General features: G+C 39.4%; 1 protein-coding gene across 4 annotated transcripts in view; it reads right to left on the reverse strand.

Moving 5' to 3' along the window:
• RNF38 (ring finger protein 38) overlaps positions 1-22,465 on the reverse strand; it is a 123,095-nt gene that overhangs the window by 62,798 nt on the left and 37,832 nt on the right. For all 4 annotated transcript variants that reach the window (XM_036855571.1, XM_036855570.1, XM_036855569.1 and 1 more), the window contains exon 2: positions 7,295-7,365. In XM_036855571.1, the coding sequence (XP_036711466.1) occupies positions 7,295-7,365 (71 nt within the window). The remainder of the gene's footprint in view (positions 1-7,294; positions 7,366-22,465) is intronic.

Consider the following 22,465-nt stretch of genomic DNA (forward strand, 5'->3'; position numbering starts at 1 on the left):
TAAACAAAATGTATTATACACATACAATGGAATATTATTCAGCCTTTAAAAGGAAGGAAGTTCTGAGGCATGCTACAACATGGATGAACTTTGACAACATTACGCTAAGTCAGTCACAAAAAGACTTCACTTGTATGAGGTACATAGAGCACTCAAATTCAGAGACAGAAATTAGAAGGGCGACTGCCAAGGGTTGGGGGGAGAAGAGAATGAATTATTGTTTAACGGATATAGTTTGCATTTTGCAACATAAAAGAGTTCTACAGATTGGCTGTACGATGTGAATGTACTTATTAACACTACTGAACTGTACACCTAAAAATGGTTAAGATGGTAAATTTTATATTGCAGATTTTACCACAATTTTAAAAAATTCTTATCACAACAGAAAAAGGGATATTTAAAAAAATATAACATCACTCTTTGCTTAAAACCTTCCAAAGGCTTCCATAATACACAGAATTGAAACTTCTTCCCTGGCTTACCAAGATCCACTTAATCTAGTCTGTGCCTACCCCTTCAACCTCATCTCATACCACCACTTCCTCCCTCATCCACCTTGCTTGGGCACATCAGCTTTCCCTCTGTTTGTTTCAATTTCTAGCCTTATGGCCTTTGCACTAGCTGTTTCCTCTCCCTAGCATGTTCTCCTATGGCCCAGATTTTCTTGATTTGTTCTTTTCCATCTGTCAGATCTTAGCTTGTCACCTTCTTAAAGGCCTTCCCTAACACCTAATCTAGAGTAGCCAACTGCCCAATTACTTGCACAGTGCTTAAGAGTATCTGATTATTTACTGGTTTACATATACAGTTCATTTTCTGTCCCATCCACAAAAAATAAGCACCCAAAGAACAAGGACCTTCTTTGTCAGTCTTTTCACCATGGTAACCTGGTGACTCAATTATCCCTGGCACATAGTAGGCACTTACAAGTATTTGCTGAATGAATAAATGCACAATTTTAAAAAAATGACCTAAAGCTCCACAATTAAAGACAAGTTAAATAAATTACCATGAACCCTTATGGTGGAACATTATGTAGACATTTTAACTGATGTTTCATGTATATATAATGTGCAGATTATATTTTTCAAGATGGCCATGAAACGTTCTCCCATCCTTCATTCTCTTCTTATTATGTAGACATTCCTCCCCAGTGGTAGGATTGATGCTCCCTCCTCTTGAATTTGGGCAGGCCTGTAACTATGGTGGAAGTGAAGCTTTGTGACTTCTGAAGTTAGGTCATAAAAGGCCATACAGCACCTGTGTGGTCCTCTTGGGACAGTCACTCTTAGAATCAAAGCTACCATACTGTGAGGAAGCCCATGCTACATATAGGTGCTCAGGCTGAGGGCCCCAGTTGAAGTCCCAGCTGACAACCAGCATCAACCATCAGACATGTGAGTGAAGACATCGAGATGACTCCAACCTTAGCCACCATCTGACTGCAAGTGCATGAGAAATTCCAAGCAAGAGCCCACCTAGCTGAGCACAGGAAACCCCAGAACCATGAAAGATACTAAAAGATATGCTTTGCACCACTGAGTTTTAGGATAATTAATTACACAGCCATAGATAATCAGTGCTTTAGTTTTAACCATCCAGAGAATGCAAAGAAAAATTTGAAGAAAAAAATGTATGTTAAGAGTGTTATCTATTGAAAGATGGTACGGTTACTTATGACATATTCTATTTCCCCACATTTCCCTAATGGAACACATGTAACGATATAATACGAGGCATATGGACTTCCCTGGTGGTCCAGTGGTTAAGAATCCACCTGCCAATGCAGGGGACACAGGTTTGAGCCCTGGTCCGGGACGATCCCACATGCCGCAGAGCAACTAAGCCTGTGTGCCACAACTACTGAGCCTGCGCTCTAGAGCCCGTGAGCCACAACTACTGCAGCCCTCGTGCCTAGAGGCTGTGCTCCACGACAAAGAGAAGCCACCGCAATGAGAAGCACGACGAAGAGTAGCCCCCGCTCACCGCAACTAGAGAAAGCCCGCGCGCAGCAACGAAGACCCAAGGCAGCAAGCAAGCAAGCAATAAATAAATAAATAAATATAATAATAATAATATGAGGCATAGGGAGATTTTTTAAGCACAAGGGGCAAGAACAATAAAAGGACCTTTAACTGACATTTTTTAACTGACCAGAGAAGATTTAGGAATGGCCAATAAACATATAAAAAGATACTCAGCATAGTTAGTCACCAGAGAAATGCAAATTAAAACCGCAATAAGATGCCACTTCACACTCATTACAGTGGCTATAATTTAAAAGACAACTAGGGGCTTCCCTGGTGGCGCAGTGGTTAAGGATCCACTGGCTAATGCAGGGGACACCGGTTCGAGCCCTGGTCCGGGAAGATCCCACATGCCGCGGAGCAACTAAGCCCGTGCGCCACAACTACTGAGCCTGCACTCTAGAGCCCGCAAGCCACAACTACTGAGCCCATGTGCCACAACTACTGAAGCCCGCGTGCCTAGAGCCCGTGCTCTGCAACAAGAGAAGCCACCGCGATGAGAAGCCTGTGCACCGCAACGAAGAGTAGCCCCCGCTTGCTGCAATTAGAGAAAGCTGCACACAGCAACAAAGAGCCAAAGCAGCAATCAATCAATCAGTCAATCTATAAAAGACAACCAGGAAAAAAGTATTGGCATGTATGTGAAGAAATTGGAACCCTCAAGCATTTGTTGGAATGCAAAATGGTGCAGCCACTTTGGAAAAGTTTGGCAGATCCTCAAAGTGTTAAAATCATGTGAAAACAAAAACATACTCACAGGCAAATGTTCACAGCAGTGTTATTCACAATAACCAAAGCATGCAAACAAATATCCACTAACTGGGGAATTGATAAACAAAATGTGCTAGATCCACACAATGGAATATTATTCACCCATAAAAAGGAATGAAGTACTGATTTATGCTACAACATAGACAAACCCATGAAATCATCATGCTAAGTGAGAGAAGCCAGACACAAAAGGCCACATATTGTGTGATCAGAACAGGCAAATCCATAGAGACAGAAAGATTAGTGGTTGCCTGGAGCTGGCGGGAAGGAATAATGGGGAGTGATTGTTAATGGGTATAGGTTTTTTGGGGGGTGGTGGTGATAAGTGTTCTAAAATTAGATAGTAGAGATAGATAAACAATTCTTTGAATATACTAAAAACCACTGTTTGCAAAGATGAAAAATATTTTACACAAATATAATTTTTAAAAATCTGGTTAATACTAAAATTCCAATTGCTGTTACTTCTGGGGAGAGGGATTGAAGGTAGTGCTGCATATCTTTTTACAATCAACATGTAATTTTTTAAAAAACTGAAAACTTAAAAGATTAAGACAAAAGGAAGTATATAGTCATGGAAGAAAAACCAGTAGCACATTTCCCATCTTTCTGAAAGCAGTCTGTGTGGGAATACCTGTACACAAATTGGATTGGTACCGTCTTCCATGACAAAGGGCCTGAAGGCTAGCAAAAGGAAGTTTTGTCCAGAAAAGACTTCTGCTCTGAGTAGCCATTCACATGCAGTTTAGAAAGAACTCTCCATTTCCCTCTCTCAAATGGCCAGCCTTCCCAGAAGTATTACCAGGCCACTATGGAAGAGTGTACCATTGAGGCTACAAATTAATTCATCTCACCTGAAGGAATAGTCTCCTTTTACCAAACTGTTCAATGTTTTATCTCATTCTCAGGACAGACCTAATCCCCCATGTCAAGCTTGTCCTCACTGTGAAGATGACTACTTAATAATCCCAAGGTGACATTAGCTGATTTAGGTTAACTTCAATATCTAAGTGAAACATAAATATGCTATCACAATCACATTTTTGTGTTATTCTTTATACTTTTAAACTGCTTCTACATAACCATCACATTTGATCAGTGCAATACAGCAATATACAATGTGAGGTTTCTTATAAAGAAGCACAGATTTCTGAGTATGAATCAGGGCAGGGGTGTCAGGTTAGAGAAGCCTGGAGTAACAAATAGTCATGAATCACAATGGAGGCCAAAAGGAGCTGGTCAAGAAAAAACTGACAGGCAAAGATTACCTGCCAAGTGACTTGGTTCACTGTGATTCTCCAGGGCCTTCTCCACTTGAAGATATTTTCTCCTGAGCATGTCAGAGTTGAGTGGGTAAAGCTACATTAGGAACAGATTTCTTCAGATGGTCAAGTACAGACTCTGAATTAGGTAGCTTGTGTCTGAATCCCAGTTTTACTAACTGGGTAACCTTGGGGAAACTACTTAATCTATGTCTCACATTCCTCACCTACAAATGGGGATAAAACAACCCCTATTTCAAAGGGTGTTTAGAAGGTAATCTTCTCCCAATACTCCTATATCCCTTACCTGATTTATTATTCTTCATAACACAAATGAACTAACAGTATCTTTATTTATGTCTTGCCATCTCCCTAACCCACTTACAGAGAGCAAGCTCCATAAGAGTAAAGATTCCTGTCTGTTTTGTTCAATACACTGTCCCCAGTGCCTAGAACAATGCTTAGCTCATAGTAGGTACTCAAATATTGATATATAATAAGTAAGTGTTTGCTACCTGGAAATTATGGGGTATGACATTGTGAATGAATATAAAAATATTGCTGGAGGGCTTTGTGTGAATTGCTATGCCCAATATAAACTGAACATGAGAGTATGTAACTCACAGTAGTTAACAGTAAACCTCAGAGCTGGAAACAGCTCCTTCCGGCACTGTAAGTTACAAGCCGATGTATAGCAGCAGAGAAACTTAAGTTGGAAAACAAGCCAAACCATGGAATTTGGGGGCTTGCCACCACTTCCAAGGTTGTAGAATGGAGGTCCGACAAATGGACTGGCCCTTTTTCTCCTTGGTTCCACTCACATCACACATGAATTAGTTAAAATTCAGACAACGTTTAAGAAAAATCAACTTTTGTTCCCAAATCTGAGAAATGGACCATGCCTGAAAGCTAAGTGAGGATAATAAGCGAAGCATCAATATGTGTTTTGACAATGTGCTCAGAATAGCTAGACAATTACTTTACATGGCTTGTATCAGGGATAGAAGATGTGATCTAGCTGCAGCACTCCAGGGTGACTCCTGAACAAGTCTCTTCTCCCACTGGGGTCACAGCTTGCAAGTTTATTTTAAAAAGAGGGTTGAATTAGCTGTACTCTATAATCCCTTCAGTTCTCAGAGAGAGAGAGAGAGAAACACACATACCTATCCAAGTGGCATATATCAGGCAGCAGGTTTTGTTGTTGCTTTTGCAAAACCAATACCCATTTATTATAGAAAGAAAGAAGTCAGAAGCTGCTACAAACACAGAAATCTGATTCTTGTCCTATCCACCACTCTCCTCCCCAGAATGATGTCTAATGATCCTATTCAAAGCTGCAATCTGTAACATCCAACTCTTGGTGGTCCTCATCCCACTTATTCTGCTGTACGTTTCTTTAATCCATTGTGCTTATTGTAGCATACTATATAACTTATGTGTTATGTTTATTTTTATTGTCTGCCTCCCCCAGTTAGACTGCACACTCATGAAAAAACAGCAATCTTTGTTTTGTATCCTGATATATTCCCTAAGTGCCAAGAAACATAGCTGCCTATCAACAAATATTATTTGCTGACTGAATCAGTTGAATCAATTATAAATATAGTCAAGAGACCCTAATCCATTCTCTCCACTTCCCTCTGGGAAACCATCATAAATATATGCATGGTAGGCAAGAGAGGAGAGCAGTTTCTGACAGTTCTTTGATCTGCTGATCAAGTGACAAAAATCCCTAAAATTTCTCTTCCCTCCCCCCATGTATTTCAGGAAAGATCCTATCCTAAAAGCACAAAATCAGTCATACAAAGATTCAGAAATGAGGAGGAAAACCCTTTTAAAGTAGAAAAAAAGTATCTGGCAGAAATGGACAGAAATCTCATCTCTAGACTCCAAACCTGGAGACAGAACAGAGAATAGTCTGGCTTCTCCACTGTAAATGAACAATGGATAGAGGCATATTATACCCAGCTGCGGAAAGAAAGTTTAACCCCCAAACATCTTTACAATGATGTAACACAATTCTTTGTAATATTACTGACCGAAAGTGATTTTGCCTTTTCTATCAGTCTTATTTTCAAATGCTCGTCTAAAATCTGTGGTATACTGAATGTTAGGGAGCTAACTATATAGTTCAGAAGTCTTTTTCAGTGGCTTGTTTCTAAAAGAAGTTAAAAGTTAAACCCATGCCTCTGGATTACTATCATAATAAGAGAGAATCTGGAATACTAAAAGCATACCACTCTCTCTGTAAACAGACTGAAATCTGACTGAGCAAAGCTCACAAAGACAGAGAGATCAACACACAGAACAAAAAGGCCATTTGGAAAATCCCAATGATCAACCAACATCTTGATCGAGCTCCAACAGGATGAGGGAGGAGGATCTTGATTACAACAGCACAGAAAAACAGCACTTGGATTGGTCTGCCTGGGGAAACTACCAGGGGAGTGATACATTCCTGCATACAAGACACAGGAAGTGGGAGGGAGACCACTGGAAACTGATGATGGAAAAGACTAAATTTAAGCCCATCCAATATCAGCAGCCAGAGGTTCCAAACACCAAGCCCACATTAGTATCTACTTCAAGGGCTGGGCCATCAAGGGTGCTGATGAGTACTGGAAAGCCCCCAAAGACCAGTTTCTTTAGAGATAAAAAGAACACAAGCAAAATACCAAAAGTCTGGGCCTGATTTAAAAAATAAAAAAGGCCCAAAGCAGGCTTCTTTTGCATGAATCAGACAGGTTCCACCGTCATTCCTCAACATTTAAATTGGGCTTTGGAAACAGAGCAAAAAAAAAAAAAAAGAAGTAAGCATGAGAATGAGCCATAATACAATCAACTACAAAACAAACCAAATTGGAATGTCTGAGATATTTCAAATTGGAAACAGATACAAATTGCTGAAATAGTTATCAGCTTTGGGAGCACCTGTTCGTATATTAAGATAATCCATCCAGGCTGTGCAGGAAAAGAAGCGCAGTGACAGAGACAGGAACGGGGGTAAGGAAATGGGTTATCAGTAGTCCAGCCCACCTCCTGGGAATTATCTGCAAGTTTTCTGGAGCAGTCTAGTGAGCTGGCACACAAACCAGCAAGGCTCTCTGCATCTCAACATTGTGCCCCCCAAGTCACACTCTTCTGCCCCTACGACCAGAGTTATGCAAGTGAATCCAGTGATATAAGGGCAGCATGCATTTTCACCATTGTAGACATCAACACGGACCTCACCTTGTCACTGTCATCATGACAAATGTGGTCGTGATGGATGGACTGGCACTGAAAAGAAGCACCAACACTACCTACAAGAGAAAGGGAGGAAAAGTTAAGATGCAATAATTCCTTACATTTAAACTGCTTTACCAATTAAAAGTGCCTCTATATCCATCATCCCATCTAATCCTCAACAATACTCGGAAATAGGCAGGATAGGGATTGTTATTCGTGCAGTTTGAGCAAAACAAAACACAGACAGGCTGACTTGCACAAAGGAGCAGTCAGTGAAGTGGCAGGTCTGAAACCAGAACCCCATTATTCAAACCCCTAATTCACCACTTTCTACTACACTGAGTGGTTAGTTTTCAGAGTAAATAAGCCACCTAAATAAGCACAACAGCCTTCAATAGGCAAACTTCTATTTAGAAAAAAGTATACTGCTTTTCAGACTACACATACTTTCTTTGAGAAAAAAATTGACCCTATAAATTTTCAGCATACAAATAACACAATCTAATACACAATCGTAAGATTATAAATATGTTTTTATTACTTTAAAAAGTACACATTTTTAATATACGCAACCATTTGTTAATTTGAAGAACTATCTCCTAATAACTGCTCTATGACAACAGTGACATTTCTAACCAATAGGAAAACAAATGACATTAAAAAAATAATCTTGGAGTAAGAAAAACCTTCTGAAAGATGATAATACTAAAACAAGAAGGCATAAATGAAAAAAAATCAGCATGCATGACTGTGGACCAAAGATGAGCAAAACCCGTTCTCCCTATGTATGAGAATTCAACCTCAGGTTAATCCCTGTTAACCTGATTAAACAGCATGCCACCTATGTTACCTGGCAACATTTCTTACGACAGAAATTACCAAATTAGTAAATTGTATCTGGACTGGAAGTACAATAGCCACTTAGTAGGAAGCCACGTTCTTGAACTTCTCTGAGTATTATGACATGTTACCTAATTAGGCATGTCCTGGCAAAAGACCCTGGAAACTATGCCCACGGAGTTCTCAGCACCACACAATGTGAATCTCATCTCTTTGAACCTAAGCTGTGAGAAGAGTACTTCAGACCTAAGCTGTGAGAAGAGCACTTCAGAAAGAATGAACTGCTGCGAGGACTCCCACTGTCTTACTGATAAGTTATAGCTTCTGTCCTATATCCTTCTGAATAAATGTTGCCAAGTGAGACCTACGGTGGTTTTACCAGTCTGAATGTGCAAATGTTTAGTTGAACCTAAGAAAACATCCCCCTGTCACTCCTGTGGACGTTACACTAACAAATAAAATTATAAAATTTACAATGCCATCAATTCAGATGTCCAATTATTCTATATGCTTGAGAAAGAATGCTGCCAACTAAACTTTGACACATTTTCTTAATAATAAAAATTTCTGTTTTACACTTATTGAAATAACTCTTTTAGACTTTAAAGGTAGGTTTTTATCATATATTACTCTTATGCATTCATAAAAAGAAAATAAGAAAATAATTGGCAATAACAGAGAAAATTATTAAAAACTACAAAGGATAAAAAGTCCTAGGGGAATTCCCTGCAGGTCCAGTGGTTAGGACTCGGCGCTTTCTTTCACTGCCGGGAACCCAGGTTCAATCCCTGGTCAGTGAACTAAGATCCTACAAGCCTTGCAGCATGGCCAAAAAAAAAAAACAGTCCTTACTAGATAACTTTACCAGATAATTTCTTCAAATATACAGAATCAATAATCCCAGTGACAGTGACTATTCCTAACTTCCCAATATAAACTGTTGTTTCCCAACTCATTTTATATGACATTGATTATAAAATATAAAAAGGATCAAAATAAGAAAACAACCTCACTGAAACACAGGAATAAAAATACTAAATAAAGTTGTAACATACAGTATATATGTGTGTGTGTGTGTGTATATATATATATAGATATAGATATAGCATACTGACAGCATATGTAATATAGTGTGTCACTATAATCTACTCAGCCTGATTCCTTAACTAATTCAATAAAAGAAAATTTATCAACAAAGTATTAGCATAAAAAAACAATTTTAAAAAGTCTGATCACATCAAAAGATCTTTCTAATTTCTATTTCTCGGAAATATTAATAAGCTTAACAAGTTTTTGCCACTGGATGACAATTCTGGGAAGGATGAGATGGGGGAAGGTACAGTTGCCAAAAAGTTACAATTATGGATAAGAATAATATAAACCATAGAGTTCCCACTGGTACTGATAACAGTTAACATCATTTCACATATTCAACAACCATAATTTGGAAGAAAGAATATATATACGACAATGTTCCCAAATACTAAAATCTCCTGGGATAGTAGAATGACAAATCTAATCACAACATAAACTATTCTGTCAAAAATTCGGTAGATGAGGGCTTCCCTGGTGGCACAGTGGTTAAGAATCCGCCTGCCAATGCAGAGGACATGGGTTCGAGCCCTGGTCCGGGAAGATCCCACATGCCACGAAGCAACTAAGTTCATGTGCCACAACTACTAAGCCTGCGCTCTAGAGCCTGGGAGCCACAACTACTGAGCCCACGTGCCACAACTACTGAAGCCTGCGCACCTACAGCCCGTGCTCCACAACAAGACAAGCCACCGCAATGAGAAGCCCATGCACTGCAACGAAGAGTAGCCCCCGCTGGCCGCAACTAGAGAAAGCCCGCGTGCAGCAACAAAGACCCAACAGAGCCAAAAATAAAAATAAAATAATTTTTTTAAAAATCTGAATTATTAAAAAAAAATTCAGTAGATGAGTTTCAAGGAGTTAGTAAAAATTATACTTTCAGTCTCCTATTAGTCTAATATCATGTAATACTAAATAAAGTTAGACTGGTGAAAAGAACCCTAAGAACTGATGATTATAAGCATACATTTAGATACCTTTCAAAGAGGTACCAAAACAGACATTTATCTTACTCTTATGCAAAACCGCTGTATTTAACGTATCATGTTATGTGTGTTTCTCTTGGACACAGTCTAAGAAAAATGAAACTTTGTTAGAAATAGTTCACATAATACCATCTAATAACTATGAGGGAGACCACCATTTGGGACCATTGTCAAAAACTTGGACTCCATGAAGTTGGAAAGATGAAGGTTGAGATACATTATTTAGCAACTTAAAAATCTCTTCCAAAAGAGAGTATTAAAAATAAATGAATAGATATCCACATACAAAAAAAAAGAACCTAGACACTAACCATACACCTTTCACAAAAATTAACTCAAAATGGATCACAGACCTAAATGTAAAACACAAAACTATAAAACTTCTAGAAGATAACAGGAAAAAATCTAAGTGTCCTTGGCTTGACACCAAAGCATAATCCATCAAGAAAAAATTGGTAAAATGGACTTCAATAAAATTAAAAACTTCTGCTCTGTGAAAGACACTTAAGAAAATGAAAAGACAATGCCACAGGCTGCTAGAAAGTATCTGCAAAATGCGTATCTAATAAAGGACTGATACCCAAAAGTATTCAAAGAACTCTTAAAATTCAACAGTAATGGGAATTCCCTGGTGGTCCAGTGGTTAGGACTCGGTGCTTTCATAACGGGGCCCTGGTTTGATCCCTTGGGGAACTAAGATCCCACAAGCTGCGCAGGCAAAAAAAAAAAAAAAAACCGAAAAACAAAAAACTCAACAGGAAGAAAATAGAACCCAATTTTTAAATGGGCAAGGTTTCTCTCTTTGATTTTTTCCCCTGAATATCAGAATTCACTCCTTTGCCACAAAGGGAAGGGCCCTTTGCTGGAAAACAATGCAGAAGCATCCCAGAGGCAAATGAAAGCACAAAAGCACCAGTTTCCCTCTCCAGCTGTCCCTGCCCCATAAGAAAAAGAATGTAGACAGATCACTCAAACTGAACTCCTGAAGAATAAAATACAGATTGTAAGCAACTTTGGATAGCTAGTCAGGGAAAGAAGCACACAGAAGCAAAAGAAGAAACCTTCTATACTAAAATAAAGGAGCCAATTTTTGAAAATTGAAAGAATCTAGCCAAACATACATTAAATGACAGTGTTTACCACGAGTTTTCTGATGTTTTCAAATGCATTTTATAAAGTTATTATTCCTGCTCAAGAACCTACCCTGGCACTCCACTACTCAAGGCATAAAGTCCATGTCTGAATCCTCCACTCCCCATGAGAAATGTAGCAGGATGCTTCCACGCAGACGAGGCTTGTTCCTCCACCTGGTGAGCACTCAAGTGCTCTCCTCACACCAGCATGACAGTTCTCTCTCTAGGTTCTTAACCAAGACTTACATGGGAATAAAATTTTATCTTTATTTTCATTAACTTGAAACTAAATGTAAAAAATCTACTCTATTATGAATATAACAATAAACCACATTAGGATTGACAGTACCTGTGATTTTGTCTCTAATAAAAACCACATATATTTTCATATAATACAGTTGCTGGAGGTATATTGCAATATCATTTACACTTATCATTACTTTAAATTTACAATAGCTATTAGGCCCACTGCTAGAATGTATTATTTAATACATTAAATATAATAACAAATATATTTTTATCACAAATTAGTTTTTAATATTTTGATAACTACATTCCAGTATGATTGGTTTTCTTTGTAATCTCATGTATTTTATTTTATGCAATTAAAAGTATTCTCCTGGGAAGGGGCCTATAAACTTCATCTGATTACCAAAGGAGTCCATGACACACCCAAAACAGTTACAAACCCCCAAAATGGTTAGCAGAAAGTGCTGGGACCAGAGGGAGAACCAGATCAGGAGTGTTATAAGGGAAAATAGATGTACAACATCTTGGGAAGAGTCAGACAAGTATGTGAAATCGAGGGAAGAGAAGAGAAGTGAGGGCTCAAGTCGGGGTATGAAGCCCATAGTTTAGAACTAGGAAACACAAAGACGTCGAGGTTGAAACAGTGGCGGCAAGTGGAGAAGTTTCCGAGCAACTGCCAAGAATATCAGATAGTGTTTTAAGTCCACAGGGGTAAAGGTAGTGAGGTAAAGCAGAGACATTATTTGTCATGTTCCCGGAGACCACTATACTGCAAAATCTAATGGTCAATTCTGAATCCTCACCTTTCTTGATCTACTGGCAGCATTTGACCCAGCTGACCCTACTCTCCTTCATGAAACCCTTTTCGTCACTTGGCCTCACAGAAGCTTCCTACATCACTGACTGCCACTCAGTCCCATTTGCTGGATTCTCATCTTCCCATTATAAAGGTTGGAATGTCCCGAGGATCAATCCTCAGGCTTCTCTTTTCTATCTATATTCACTCCTTTAGTGATCCCAACTAGTCCCGTGGCTGATGACACCAAAATCTTTATTTCCAAGCTCTGACTCTCCCACCTCCCACCCCAAGGAAACCCAGATTTCTATATTCTGCTACCTATTCGAAATCACTTAGATATCTAAACAGCATCTCAAACATAACATGTCCAAAACTGAGCTCTTGATCTTCTCTAAACCTGCCTCCAGTTTCAGTAAATGGCAGAACTATTCACCAGCTGCTCTGGCCAAAACCCTTGGCATCTTCCTCAACTCCTCTCTTTAATTCACATCCCACATTTGATGAGTTGGCAAATCCTGTTGGTCCCACTTCAAAAATATGCCTGAAATATAACTACTCAGCATCATCCACTGCGGCTACCCAAGCCAAAGCCTGGACTAATGCAATGGTTTCCTGACTGGTCTTAGTTCCACTCTTTCCCCATGAACTTTCCCTACCTCCTCCTCAGTCTATTTTCCACATAGTAGCACGAATGACCCTTTTCAAGGTTCAGATAGATCATGTCACTCCTCCTTTGAAAACCTTGTTCCGTCTCTCACTCAAAATAAAATCCAAAGTCCTTACTCCTTGGTCTACGAGGTCTCACATGACCTGTGTATCCTAGACCTTTCTGATCATGTCTCCTACCTCTTCTTCTTTCCTAAAAGGGAACTAAAACACAATAAACACACCTGTAGCAAATTATCATGCTATTATGTTATATCCTTAAAACACTGTCAAACAACACCATTTCTTTATATGCAGTAATAAGGCCTCTTAGTGCCAGGCCCATCTAGAACTCACACCCTCTTTGTTGACATGCAGCATGGTTTTCCAAATGTCATGTTCTCTCAAGGATAATTGGAATGTATCAATAACTGAAACTCTTCTGCACATTGCTTTGAAGAAAAAAAATGTACTGAGTTTGTGAAACATTAACATATAATCTTCTTAGATAAACATCAGCAGAAAACCATTGTTGAGATATATGCATATTCCTCGAAATCTGGGTATAAAAAACGAGGGGCATTAAACCACAAAACTGAACTGCAGAGACTTGGGCAAAGTGTGCACATCTCTTTAAAAGTGGTTAGGCTCTTGAAGTTGTCATGAAAATGTGGCATTTTGAGCACTCTTAGAATTATTCCTCAATGTGCACATGTAAGATGGGGGTTTGCATTGTAATAGTACTGGGTTAACCTAGAAGTATGAAGTGAGCCCCTCTCAAGCATTTCCTAGACTCATTTTTGGTTTTGTTTGTTTTTTTTGGCCGCACCATGCAGCTTGCAGGATCTTGGTTCCCTGACCAGGCATTGAACCCAGGCCCTTGGCAGTGAGAGCGTGGAGTCCTAACCACTGGACGCCAGGAAATTCCCAAAGATTTGAGGGTTTAAAAGTAAAGGTTTTGAGGTACAAAAGTGGACAATGGGGAGAGCAACAGCACCAACCTAAGCACCACATGCTTTCTGACACCTGTTCTACAGGACCAAAAGCAGCGGCTCCCACTGGCCAAACTTTTACCAGTTTAAGCATTAAAAACAACAACAACAACAAGAAAAGACTGTAGCTAACCAAAACACATCATATCAATGAAAATCTGGGAGTCCCTTAATAGCAACTTTTAAAAAATCATGCATTTATCCTAACTTTTAGAGTAACTGAATAGCCCTAGTTCTACATTGCAGAAGAATGCCAGCTAATAGATACAGAAGGAATTTCAGAATTAGAAAACATCATTTTGCAAGCCCCATAAAACTGTTGATTCAGGCAAGGGTCACCAATTAGGCTAAAGTCATTAAGTGCATGGCTGATGGGGGTTTGTAAAGTGCCAAAGTAACGCTACCCACGTTATCTATAGTTGCAGGGAGAACCTAACTACAATGTAAAGAGACCTAATCCCGTCACCTTAATCCAATGGCCAATCTTATCATCATTAACAGTGGGCCAACCAGATGTGACTTCTGATGTGATACACTGTGAAATTCAGACATAAGCTCTATTTGGCATCCAAGCAAAAAATACTTTCCTTGGCTCCATCGAACTATTGGATATAATTGGCAGTTTACAGGAAATACAAGGGATAGACATCACAGGAAGCAATCAGCTCATCCAAAAGTTGGTTCTGCAGAAGTTCTCAATAAGTCGGTGTTATTATTATTATAAAAGGAAAAAGAAAAGATAGGAACTGTGCTAGATTAAAAGAAATTAAAGGAAATAGATACAATGTGCATACCAGATTGCTTATTAGTTTAAATAAACTAGTTAAAAAGGATATTTGGGAGAGAATTGGAAAAATCTGAACATGGTAAAATTAGATGAGATGAAAACTTACTGAAATAAAATGTTAACTTAAAAAAAAGCGGAGCTTCCCTGGTGGTGCAGTGGTTAAGCATCCACCTGCCAATGCAGGGGACATGGGTTCGAGCCCTGGTCCAGGAAGATCCCACATGCCACGGAGCAACTAAGCCTGTGTGCCACAACTACTGAGCCTGCGCTCTAGAGCCTGCGAGCCACAACTACTGAGCCCGCATGCCACAACTACTGAAGCCCGCGCACCTAGAGCCCGTGCTCCGCAACAAGAGAAGCCACCGCAAGGAGAAGCCCGTGCACCACAACGAAGAGCAGCCCCCACTTGCCGCAACTAGAGAAAGCCCGCGCACAGCAACGAAGACCCAACGCAGCCAAAAAGAAAATAAAAATAAATAAATTTATTTTAAAAATAAATAAATAGGGCTTCCCTGGTGGCGCAGTGGTTGAGAATCTGCCTGCTAATGCAGGGGACACGGGTTCGAGCCCTGGTCTGGGAAGATCCCACATGCCACGGAGCAGCTGGGCCCGTGAGCCACAACTACTGAGCCTGCGCGTCTGGAGCCTGTGCCCCGCAACGGGAGGGGCCGCGATAGTGAAAGGCCCGCGCACCGCGATGAAGAGCGGTCCCCGCACCGCGATGAAGAGTGGCCCCCACTTGCCGCAGCTAGAGAAAGCCCTCGCACAGAAACGAAGACCCAACACAGCGGAAAATAAATAAATAAATAAATAAATAAAAGTAGCTATTAAAAAAAAAAAAAAAAAGAATTAGAAACTCGGCCCTGAAAAAAAAAATAAATAAATAAATAAATAAATAAATAAATAAATAAAATAAAATAAGATTAAAAAAAGTGGAGTAGAGAATATGAATACTATGCTTTCATGATGGTTAAATAAATACGTATATGTGTACACAGATATACAAAGGAAATGTTCAGAAGAATATACACCATGATACTAACAATGGTAATCCCTGGGTGACAGGAGGAAATTTTTTTCTTATTTTTTGCTCATCTATATTTTCTGATTTTCCATGATGCCCATTAAAAAAAGGGCCTAGCTCCAAGGCTAGCTCCCAGTATCCCTAGGAATACTAGACCAAATAGGACAAACAAACTCAAGAAAAAAGACTCAAAAAAAAAAAAAGCAAGAAAGAAAAGAGGGAATTCCCTGGCAGTCTAGTGGTTAGGGCTCCTAGCTTCTACTGCAGGTGGGGCACAGGTTCGATCTCCGGTTGGGGAACTAAGATGCCTCAAGCCACACAGCAAGGCCAGGAAAAAAAAAAAAAAAAAAAAAGAGGACTCCAACAGCACCCCCATGACCATGAGCAGGATTCTTGAGGTGAACTATCCATTATCTTCTCTCTCCTTTGAGACCCTGTCTACAAAATAATCTTGGTGGCAACTGTTAGGATGTTCTGCTAAGATGCAACCGTTAGCCTAAGTGTAGGCAGGGATATTTTTAGCCCATTCTTTTTGTTATTAAGCTCCAGTCCAAATCTGTAATGGCTTCTGACAAAAGTACCTTGGCGAAGGCAGTTGAGACCAACCTATGAGCGCTTACCTGGCTCGTTCATGAAACCCCTCAAAGGTGATGTCTCTCTCCTCTCCATCCCATCCTCCCCCAAACACATACAGAGAACTGGGAGTAGAGACATAGATAGAATCACTCGCCTGGCCTGGCTCAAGGACAGCATTGGGCAGGTAAGGACTGAACCTCATGCCTCAGTGATCTACCCAGGGCTTTTTATACACCAGTTAAGTACACGAGATGATGACCAAGGCTTGGAACAACTATTGTCCACACATACCAAGGAGGTCAAGTGATTAACTGGGGTCACAACTGGGCCAAGATGGAAATCATGTCTCAGACAGACTCTCCTTGATAATCCAAAGACTAGCAAGGGAGAATTCAATTATGCATTGTGGCAGATGGATTTATAAGTTCCAGCAAGGAGACAGTAAAATTCAGATAAAAGATGCTAGGTCTTACACTGCTTTTAGATTCTTTAGGACACTGGTACAGGCCCTTCCACATAGTGGGTATTCTATAAATTTAATTAATTATTCTGAAATCTGGTCCCATTTTCTGAGGTATTAACAACCCTTCCAAATTAGTCTTTTGAAAACTTAATTAGCCTACCAGCCACCACAATCCAAATAATTGGCATAGATACTAAAAAGCACCTGAACTCAATCAATAATATAAAAAAAACTAAACAGCTACTTTTTTGTTCATTCTACAATAAGAGAGACAGGTAGACTTTTTAAAAATCCAGCCCCAGGAACTTGCATGTACTTTATAAGTAACTGTCACTGTAATTACTGTCCAAAAGAGACTCTCAGCACTTAAGTCTAATTTTTTGGTTCTGCTCCCACATACTGTTTTTTCAGGGCCCTTTTCCTTTCACTCTAGCAGAAAGAATTTTTTTTAAGTGCCTGATTTTGTAGCAGGACACGAAAACATATTGAGCCTTATCCAATACTTGGCCTGGGGGCTGCTACACTCTGGAACATGATCTCTCTGGGTTTTAATCACATCCCTTGCAGCAGCCTTCACAACTGCTACCGGGATACCAGAGTATATGGCACGGCTTTGAAGAAAAGTGCCAGGAAGGTTCCGAGTTTTAACAACCAACAATGTCCATATATCTGCTCCAAAGATTTAAGTATCAACCAATTGTTAAAACCCAACTTTATTTACACATCTATCCTCAATGCTTCAAGCTTTCTCCAAATGAACTTACAAAACAGGCTGCACTATTTTTAGAAATCTTACTTAAAACTTACTAGACAAACTCTATTAGCTAATAATACACTTTAAGACATTATTAGGGACTTCCCTGGTGGTGCAGTGATTAAGAATCTGCCTGCCAACGCAGGGGACATGGGTTCGATCCCTGGTACGGGAAGATCCCACATGTCATGGAGCAACTAAGCCCGTGCACCACAACTACTGAGCCTGTGCTCTAGAGCCCGCGAGCCACAACTACTGAAGCCTGCGCACCTAGAGCCTGTGCTCCGCAACAAGAGAAGCTACTGCAATGAGAAGCCCGCGCATCACAACGAAGAGTAGCCCCCGCTCGCTGCAACTAGAGAAAGCCCGCATGCAGCAACGAACACCCAACGCAGACAAAAGAAATAAAAGGCATTATTAATGTAAGGTAAATGTTTATAAATAACATGCGAGGAAAAAGCCAGTCTTACTCTGTAAGTGACGATCAGTTGCTTATTGATTTTTACAATAAGTAATGATACTTCTAGCTACCTAGAGCAGAAAATTCAATTTCAGAGTCTCAGGATGTTTTGTTTTAAACAATTTTGTTGAGATACAATTCACATACCATTCAATTCATCCATTTAAAGTGTAAAGTTAAAAGTTTTTTTTTGGAATATTCACAAAGTTATGCAACCATCACAATCAATTTTAGAACATTTTCATTACCCTAAAAAAGAAACCCAAGGCCATTACCTCCTTTTCCCCTTCCATGAGCCCCTGACAATCACTAATCTAACTTGTGTATATGCCTATTCTGGACATTTCATATAAATGAAATCATAAAATGTGGTCTTTGTAACTGACTTCTTTCACCTAGCTTAATGTTTGCTTGCAAGGTTCATCCATGTTATAGCATGTTATCAATTCATTTCCTTTTTATGACTAAATATTCCAGTGTATGGATAACCATTCATCAACTGATGGACCTTTGGGTTGTTTCCACTCCAGAACTATTGTGAATAGTGCTGTTATGACATTCATTTTTGGGTCGATGTTTGTTTTCATTTCTCTTGAGTGGAACTGTTCGGTCATATGTACCTCTACTCAACCTTTTAAGGAACTGCTTTCCAAAGTGGCTGTATCATTTAACAATTCTACCAGCAATATATAAGGATTCCTCTAGTTGTTTCTTGAATAGAATGAACCTTGGAGTCAGACCTAGATATAGTTCAGTCATTTACTGAATATGTGATCTAAGGCATGTCATTTAACGTTATCACATGCCTTCCTCATCTCTAAAGTGGGAAGAGTAATATCTACTTACACCTACTTCACAGAGTTGTTCTGAGGACTATTATTAAGAGTAAATATATAAAAATGCTCACAGCACAGTGCCTGGCACATAGTAATTCAAGAAATGGTGTTATAACTAACACTTCTATTCAAACCAAGGCTGCTGATTTTCCTGTGAGACACTGCCTAACTCCTTAATTTTTTGCTAGAACTCTTTCATTGCACTCATCATACTGTAATTTTTTGGTTACATGTCTGTCTCTCCAACCAGACCATAAGATCCTTAATTTATCTTTTCAATTCTGGCAGGTAGCACGTTTCCTGGCTCATGGCAGGCACTAGGTAAATGCAGAAACAAAGGAAGGCAGAAAGGAAATAAAAGAGAGAAAGGCGGGGGTGGGGTAGGGAGGAGAGGGGAACAGAAAGCAAAGGAAGCCTTCCTGATTCGTCCCTTCCCTTCCCTGGTCTGCACTTTAATCAGTCTCTCTACCCTCCCACCCCCAGTGAGATTTAATTATGCCTTCCTCCGTTCTCCCACACAAGCTGCTTAGGCCTCATAATATGTTTTGTATATAATAGTTAAACACATAGAAATTCGATTTCCCCTTCTGGACTATATTTTCTTTGGAGTCAGACACTGAGCCTTATTCATCTTTATAACCTCTACAGAGCCTAATGCCAAGTTTTGTTCATAGAAAGCCCTACTAAAAAAGTTTACTGAATACACAAAGACTTTGTGCAACTGATTAGCTCTGATTTTATGCCTAACAAAGGATCAACCAAGTGAGGCAAGGAGTATGCTTCAGCTGGATAGATGCAACAAGACACAAGCTGAGGGAAGTACCCTTACTACTCGCCCTCAAGGCTATAATTCTTGAATTGTCCATTTTAAAGAGAGCCCTGCACATTTGCTGAGTACCTACTGTATACCAGACACCTATGTACAAGACACAGCAAAAAGCAAGCAAGACCCCTTGCTCTATGTAGTTTACAGCTCAGTGGAGAGCATTTGCCTTCTATCCTGAAGGTTCTAATCTCATTTATACTCCAGAAATTTCATCTCTGCAATTGCTTCATTCATTCAGTAAGTATTTATCAAACCCCCACTGTGTCAAGTCTATCCTAGGGACATGGGATAAATAAGACAAGGTCTCTGCCCTTCATTTACCTTATATTTAAACCAATTCTATAAAGACGCATTTCCCAGTCAACTCTGTGAAATGCCATCATGTAAAAGTAACACATGCACATAAGCTTAAAAAATAAAAAAGAATGAAGTGGTTTATGATGAAAAAAGAACTCTTCTACTGCCCACCCCCCCCACCTGATCTCCCTTCCCAGAGGCAAGTATCGTCAAATCTTCTAGGCATTTCCTCCAGTACTGACCTCAATTTTCCTATATAATATGCATATATGACTGCTGTTTGGCTATCAAATTTTATGAGTTATTTATTGAATTTCTGTCATGCCACTATCAGACGACTAAACTCTTCCATCACTCCTGTTTCACTTCCTATCTCATCCAGTCCTCCAACATAATGATGTCATATTTTGTGTTTGTATCAAAATGATAGTCATCGAAATTTCAGAAACAGATAAGCCCTCCTAAGGAGAGTAGAGTTTTCTAGGCAACAAATATAATCTAGTTCTTTGCAATTCTGTGTTTTCTTATCTAGCAGGACTTACAGATTTTTATTTCTTAAAAAATGTAACCTGTTTCAGAAACAGACTAACAGATATAGAGAACAGACTTGTGGTTGCCAAGGGGGAAGGGAGAGGGATGGACTGGGAGTTTGGGGTTAGTAGATGCAAACTATTACATTTAGAATGGATAAACAACAAGGTCCTACTGTATAGCACAGGGAACTATATCCAATCTCCTGGAGTAAACCATAATGGAAAAGAATATAAAAAAAGAATGTATATATGTGTATAACTGAGTCACTTTGTGTACAGCAGAAGTTAGCCCAACACTGTAAATCAACTATACTTCAATTAAAAAAAAAATTCTGACTTGCCTCAAAAAAAAAAAAAAATCACCAGTTTCAAAATCACAAAACAGGGGGCTTCCCTGGTGGCACAGTGGTTGAGAGTCTGCCTACCAATGCAGAGGACACGGGTTCGAGCCCTGGTCTGGGAAGATCCCACATGCCGCGGAGCAACTGGGCCCGTGAGCCATAATTACTGAGCCTGCGCGTCTGGAGCCTGTGCTCCCAACAAGAGAGGCCGTGACAGTGAGAGGCCCACACACCGCGATGAAGAGTGGCCCCCGCTCTCTGCAACTAGAGAAAGCCCTCGCACAGAAACGAAGACCCAACACAACCATAAATAAATAAATTAAAAAAAAAAAAAAGCAAAACCTTTCAAAAAAAAAAAAGATCTTGGTTGCTTTAAAAAAAAAAAATCGCAAAACAATTCATTTAAATATTAAACTTCCCACATAATGCTGTCAGCTCCTAATGCTAATAAAGATAGCCTTTTGCGGGTATATTCATAATTGTGTAATAACGTTTTATAGATGAATCTTCCACTAAAATTAGGCTTTTATCACTCCTAAGTGGTAGCAGGGTGTTCTGTTTTGTTTTTATGAGGAAGGCACCAAAATGTGAAGAGTGAGTAGAAAACTAAAAAATTGGGGAAAGTTCATTGTAAAGTATCCAGGGATGCACTAAATGATCTCCATGGGAAAGCTGACATTAAACTCATGATCCAAACGAAAAGAGAGCCCAATTCAGTTTGGATAGAGCTAAACCACTCAGCTCCTTTTCTGAAAGATGACTGCCCATTATTAAAATAGTAATGATAAACTTAAATAGCATATTCTGAATTATCATCTTAGATTCATTTATATCCATTTTTTCCTTCTGTAATGTGTGGAAGATATTCTAATTTACAGAAGCATAGTCAATAGCAGGAAACAGACACAATAAGATTAGCACTAAAGAATGGGAACATAAAAATAAATAATATAAAAATGAATTATCATCCATCTTTTAGCCTTGCCATGGCAACCTGGGTCACTAATCTTTGAAGTTTGTTTCTTGACCTGCTAGATCTGAAAGAAAGCAGTTTCTACCACCAGCAAAAAGTCAGGCCCTTCGTTTTTCCCTTTTGGTTGCCCCTACACAGCTAAACATTGAGGAAGCAAATAGGATAGGAGTGGCTACTTAAAAGTCCACTCAGGCTGCAGTGGCACATGGCCAGCCCTTCCCTCCCTCTCCTGGCATTTCAGCTGATCAGGACAAGAAAAGTGAGAGGATTCATGCATCAATCTTACTATCGAAGATGCCACTTCTCACCCAGCATCAGATGGGTCATATGTATACTATCTGCTTTTTTTCTCAACAAATCTTACAATTAAAGTATCTTCTTATATCAATTCTTGGTTATCTATGATGATATTAGTGAGACCAAATACAAATGCCAGTATGTAAAATCAACTCAGAGGAAAATCTACCTAAGCTTGGTCAGTTACTGTTGTATCTTGCCTAAAATTATTCACACATCCTTAACTGTAAAATATTTATCCTCCATCTGGGTAACCAATCCTTTCCACCTG

This window comes from Balaenoptera musculus, chromosome 6, assembly GCF_009873245.2.
Source record: "Balaenoptera musculus isolate JJ_BM4_2016_0621 chromosome 6, mBalMus1.pri.v3, whole genome shotgun sequence".
NCBI lineage: Eukaryota > Metazoa > Chordata > Mammalia > Artiodactyla > Balaenopteridae > Balaenoptera > Balaenoptera musculus.